General features: G+C 38.6%; 1 protein-coding gene across 2 annotated transcripts in view; it reads right to left on the bottom strand.

Annotated features, from left to right (window-relative positions):
* Positions 1–3,735: 3,735 nt before the first annotated feature.
* The window catches only part of top1mt (DNA topoisomerase I mitochondrial), a 48,686-nt gene continuing 45,862 nt past the window's right edge, over positions 3,736–6,559 (bottom strand). For both annotated transcript variants that reach the window (XM_062979940.1, XM_062979941.1), the window contains 2 exons: positions 5,591–5,740; positions 3,736–3,933 (listed from right to left, as the gene is read on the bottom strand). In XM_062979940.1, the coding sequence (XP_062836010.1) occupies positions 3,831–3,933; positions 5,591–5,740 (253 nt within the window). In that variant the 3' untranslated portion in view covers positions 3,736–3,830. The remainder of the gene's footprint in view (positions 3,934–5,590; positions 5,741–6,559) is intronic.

Here is a 6,559-nt window from a genome sequence, read left to right as displayed (position 1 = left end):
CTTATAAGGCTACTGACAAGTACAAACAAGCAGTTGAAGGGTAATAAATGATTTCCCCAGGCAGGAAGCAGCCAGGCTATAAAGCTGCAGCACTATTCAGTGCTAATCAAGGCGGCCAATGGTAACATTCACACTTCCTTTGAGCAGACAAGAGTTCTTTCTCCCACCCTGGACATTCCACAGATATATAAATTAATCTCGTTTAATTCCTGTTTTGTTTTTAAACTATGTTTTATTATGCTATTGTTACTATTTTACTGTTTTACCGTGTTACTGTGCATATTGTGTTTTTACTTTATTGCATCTTTACTGTTGATGATGTGTGTCATGTATATATCTTATTTTGTTTTATTGTAATTGCCTGGGGCCACCCCGAGTCCCTTCGGGTAGATTGAGGTGGGGTACAAAAATAAAGCTATTATTATTATTATTATTATTATTATTATTATTATTATTATTATTACAGTAGAGTCTCACTTATCCAAGCCTTGCTTATCCAAGTTTCTGGATAATCCAAGCCATTTTTGTAGTCAATGTTTTCAATATATCACAATATTTTGGTGCTAAATTCGTAAATACAGTAATTACAACATAACATTACTGCGTATTGAACTACTTTTTCTATCAAATTTGTTGTAAAACATGATGTTTTGGTGCTTAATTTGTACAATCATAACCTAATTTGATGTTGAATGGGCTTTTCCTGAATCCCTCCTTATTATCCAAGATATTCGCTTATCTAAGCTTCTGCTGGCCCGTTTAGCTTGGATAAGTGAGACTCTACTGTATTTATAAATTCCACTTGCCTAATTTCCAACAGACCTCACAACCTCTGAGGATGTGGGTTAAACGTCAGGAGAGAATGCTTCTGGAACATGGCCAGACAGCCCAGAAAACTCACAGCAACCCAATGGAAACTTTGTTTGTTGGCTGGTTTTGTTTGTTTATGGAAAGCCCCGAGAATATTATCATGCAATGCCTTTAGTGTGCTATAACAATATATACATCCCTATGGCTTTATTCCAAAATATCGTCCCTCTTCAAGCACTTGCAGGACCATTAAAAAATATGATTACTGTAAAAATAGGCCTTTCCACACTAATCTGCTGATGGCATCCTTTTCCTGCAACACCATCATCATAATAATTATTACTGTTTGGGTTTTACTCGCCTCTCCCCAATGGATCCTGAGGGGGGAAATGGTAACGTATTAAAAAACCATCACAAACTAACACTTAAAAAGCACATCAACCAGGTGAAAAGAACTGAGAAGAGCTATGCATTTAAAAACAGTACATTAGCAATTTAAAATTCATGATTTAATTAAAAATCAAAGGTCTGCCGGAAGGAACAAGTCTTGATTGCTGCTTTGAATTCCGACAGAGTTACGTCTTTCTCACCCGACAGGCTTGCCTCCTCTTTCCGGAGACTCTGCCCTGTCCAGAAAAACCTCATTTCTCCTACCGGCTGTTAGGAATTGTGGGAGTTGGAGTCCAAAACACCTGGAGGGCCAAAGTTGGCCCATGCCTGGTGCTCAAAGGCTCCTTCTAATGGATGTTATCTTTGGTTACATAGAGAACCAAGGCAGATAATATGTCAACACAAAGATATTACTTCATAATCTATTTATATATATAAATGTAATGTGCATTTTTTCCATGGAGTAAACAACAAAACCACTGAACCAAATCACACCAAATTTGGCCACAAAAGACATAGTCATCCTATCTATGTCTTTCCATCAAAAAAACCCTATTAAATTAGGTCCAAATTACAGAAAACCCCCCAAAACCAAAAATTACAAACCATGCATGCGCAGAGCCCCCCCCCTCCCCAAACTTGGTGACAACAGCCACCGCGCATTGATGCCAAGGCATAGATTGGGTTCCTGGGAACCATCAAAATGAACAAAACCTGGCAGCCATCATTTTAAAAAATCTACAATCTGAACAGTAAATAAAGAACAACACTCTGAAAATAAGAGTATTCCAGACAGGAAACAACCAGAGCCAGCTAACACCTCCCAACAAAGGATTCCTCCTGGGAGGAAACAACCATGCTTTGAAGCAGCAAGCCCATTCAATGCTAATCAAGGTGACTAATTACAACATTCATATTTGCTTCCACAAACAAAAACCCACTTAGGATGACGCCACAGCAATGCATGGCCAGGCACGGCTAGTTACCTACAAAAATAAAATATACCACTGAGAGTAATTTGAAAAACAGAAGTTTGTTTTAAAACAAAGCAGTAAACTAATAATAACCACAATGGTCCATTCCTAACACAAACGTGCTCTCGCATATTCACGCAACCAAAACTGGGTTGATGAGTTTTCAGGCTGTATGGCCATGTTTCAGAAGCATTCTCTCCTGACGTTTCACCCACATCTATGGCAGGCATCCACGGAGGTTGTGAGGTATCACCCTTGGGTTTGTTTGCTTAACCAATTTAATGGACATCTGATTATTGCAGGTGTGAATGCAGCCTTTTAAAAGCATAATCAAAACCACAAAGTACAGCTTCAGTACCATTTCTTGTTCTAACATAATTTTGCTCTGCTCCAGAAACCAAAACATTGTCCTATTATGATGCTGTTTTCCCTTCTGCATGCATTGTAATCAACCCACTGCTGACACAAAGCAAATACAATGATCAGGCAAAACACTCGTATTTTAATAAAGCACTTCCCATTCAATACGGTGGCAAACAGAAATAAAGAAATACTCAAAAAACTTGAGTTCTTTGAAATCGGAAGACTGCCAAAACTTATTTAAGGCGCCAGTCGGAAATGTTGAATTTGTTGAAGGATTCCACATGTGGTTTTGATGCAGAATCAATTATTTGCACATTACGTGGAAACAAAATAATCTACCTTCCCTTTGTAAACATACCAACAATCTGGAAGACTTTGTGGCCAGGAATTGTGTGCATCGTCTACATTATTTCTCCTGCTACAAACATAGGTTCCCTTTCCTGCATCCATAACAAAAAAGCCATAAATATTGTCCAAGAAATCTCAGTGCTTTTTACTCCAAATATGTGAATAAATAATTTTTTACAACCTTGCTTTTCCCCGACAAACAGGAATTTGCTGCATTTGCCTTCCTAAATTGAACCAATCCAGTGAACACAATGCTAGATTCGTATGAACCAAACGTTCTTGGACGGATTCGAAAACAACCATAGGATGATATTGTGTAAAACTCCTACTTTGTTCTTGGTGACCGTGTTTCTTCCTTAACTCTCTAATAAAACACACTTTCTTATATTCTGCTTCAATAGGAAGCAAGATGAAATTCCTTCCTCCCAAAGTCAGAGCTAAAAAATGAAGCGCTGCAAGGTCCATCCCTTTGCTTTGTTTTGGCACAACAACTACTAAGTGCAAATTCAGCCCTTTATCCCATCACATGCCATAAAAACAGGGCCTTATTGTGATCAGTCTCAATTTTCTGAACCTGCAAATTTGCAAAGGGATGAGATGGAAGGCATCTCTGATGCAGAGAAGATGAGATTAGGAAAACCATTGGAAACGTCGGTGCCTTCTTGGACCTCTACCATTGGAGATAGGGCTTTAGGATTTTAGGATAGCAACCATAGTCACTAAAGGTACTTCCAAGCAACCCTTTTGTTATCATGAGGTAACTTAAAAGGAAAGGTGGCTCATGCATTCCAAGGCCAAAGCCAACAACTGCATTGCTTCCCTTTTGGGTACAAGAAGAAGAAGCTAGAAGCACCAGATCTTCCTTTACTGTATTTTACATTCACAAAAGAGGACACGATAGACGTCCCAAACAAAGTTGGCAAATTGCAACTTGAAAGAGTCTTGCTAGAATTCGAAATCCTCATCTGCCATAGCGATGGCCCAAGCAAACTTCTCCCTCTGGGTCTTGTTGTAAATCTTCTCGATGGGAACGTCGAACCGTTTACACCTGCAGGGAGGAAAAACGGATCAGAAAAAGGAGCATTTGGGTACAGATTTACAGACTTCAAGATGTCAAAAATGGCTAACAATAACAACAACAACAAAAACAGCAGCAGCTTGTGATACAAAATCCAGCATATCTATCTTGTTTGTTGTGTCAGACTATGTTGTTGTGTCAATAATAATAATAATAACTGGGATCTGCACGCATCATCCAAAAATATATCACACGGTCCTAGACACTTGGGAAGTGTTCGACTTGTGATTTTGTGATACGAAATCCAGCATATCTATCTTGTTTGCTGTGTCAAAATAAAATAATAATAATAATAATAATAATAATAATAATAATAATAATAATATAGCTACTTTATTTTTGTATCCTCCTCCATCCCCCCAAGGGGACTCGGGGCGGCTCATATGGGAACAAGCCAATCAACATAGATCAGCACAATTAAAAACATTATATCCACATAAAATAAGATAAAACAACAGAGGATTTTATGGACAATTTTTAAGACACTGGGAACTTTCACAAAATGCTTATTTTAAACAGAAGATGCTTCGGGAAGCTGGAAAGTTACATAATATGAATAATAATACACTTTATTTATATTCTGCTTTATCTCCCTGGAGGGACTCAGAGGGGATTATAGTATACACATATAAGGCAAACATTCAGTGCCTTTTACACAACGGCATACAATACAAAGACAAGGTAAAGGTCTTCCCCATTTTTTCATCTCCGGTGTCTGGAGGCAATGCTCAACTCCAGCCATGGGGAGGTGCTCTTGTTCCATTTTGCCATGCTGAGGAGTCTATTGTCCATAGACATCTCCAATCGTGTTTTGCCGGCATATCTGTACAAGGCACCCTTTTATCTCCCCGCCAAGGTGGTACCTTTTGATCTACCCTCATTGCATGCTTTCAAACTGCTAGGTTGATGATGAATATATCACCATGACATGCATATTGGGGGTATTATGAGATTAAGGATGCGGCTACACTGTAGAATTAATGCAGTCTGATACTATTGCCATGGCTTGGTGATAGAATCTTGGGATTCACAGTTTGCTGAGGTTCCGCACTCTTTGGCAGAGAAGGCCAAAAAAGTTTTTCTAAAACTAACTATATATATATATATATATATATATATATATACACACACACACACACACACACACACACACATACCCCCTCTCTCTCTCTCTTTATATATATATATATATATATATATATATATATATATATATATATATATATATAATATTATATGTAATATTACTAATAATATGGCAATATAGTGGTATGGTACAATATAGTAATATGTAATGCTTATATTGTACTATGTTAATAATATAATATATTGTTGTCACTTGTAAGCCACCCTGAGTCCCCTTTGGGGTGAGAAGGGCGGGATATAGATGTCACAAATAAATAAATAAAACTGCAACTCCCAGGAAGGACTCCATAGCATTGAGCCATGGCAGTTAAAGTAGAGTTAAACTACACTAATTCTACAGTGTAGATGTACTCTTATAAGGCAACAATAAATGGTCTCTTGGACAGAAGTGTATTCCTGGAACAGATGGAGAAACTCATGGTTTCTTGTTCCAAACAGACCGGGAATCACCAAAAAAAAAAATTGTGTGCCATTGACTCACCAGGCCACGCTGATGCGGGGATCCAGGTAATTCAGCTTGGACGTGCCCAGCGCAATCTGCTTGTTTTCCTCCTTGTCTGTGGCTTGCATGTCCAGCTTTGCCAGCTGCTCTTCAATCTTCTCTATTCGCTGCTTTTTCTTCTCCAGAGCACTGCTTTCAAAGAGAGGCAGTGAAGCAGAAAGAGGAATGGACACAAATGCACGCCAAGGTGGGCAACAGCTTGGCTAAAACAGTGTGCCAAAGACCTCAGAAAACTTTGTATCACGCTTTTCCGAAACTGGAGACAAGAAGCGAATTCACATCTCTTCCAGTTAACATTTTGGGAAGGACAAGAACAAAAAGGATATCTGAGGTATGAACATATGAGACATTGATTCTCGGGATGGTTGGTACACAACTGGGATTTTTTTTACACCATTTGGGAGCAAAACCAAGACAAAAAGGACACAAGAATATAGTAAAATGTTGGTCTTTGGGGGATTTTGTAGGGCTGATGCTACAAAATCCCTATTGTAAAGATAAGACACGTGAAAAACAACACCAGAAAGAAAATGTGGTATAGTACTTATCAGTGGGTTGCTGTGAGTTTTTCACGCTGTATAGCCATGTTTCAAAAGCATTATTTCCTGATGTTTTGCCTGCATTTGTGGATGGCATCTTTAGAAGTTCTGTTGGCAGTGAAGCAAGTGGAGTGTATATATATATATCTGTGGAATAATGTCCAGGGTGGGAGAAAGAATCCTTGTCTGTTTGACGCAAGTATGAATGTTGCAATTAGCAAGCTTGAATAGCACTGAGTACCCCTGAAATTGCAAAGTCAATCAGTGAGAGTATCTGCATAGAGGTAGCCTAGACTCTGTTGCCTGGAGGCATGCTGTTTGAGAGGTGTTAACTGGCACTTGATTGCTTGCTGTCTGAGGTTCTCCTGTTTCTGAGTGATATTCATAATTTACTGTCTTGATTCTGGTG

Source organism: Anolis carolinensis, chromosome 4 (genome assembly GCF_035594765.1).
Source record: "Anolis carolinensis isolate JA03-04 chromosome 4, rAnoCar3.1.pri, whole genome shotgun sequence".
Lineage (NCBI taxonomy): Eukaryota > Metazoa > Chordata > Lepidosauria > Squamata > Dactyloidae > Anolis > Anolis carolinensis.
Note: the sequence above shows the minus strand (reverse complement) of the source record. Positions and strands in the feature narration are given on the sequence as shown.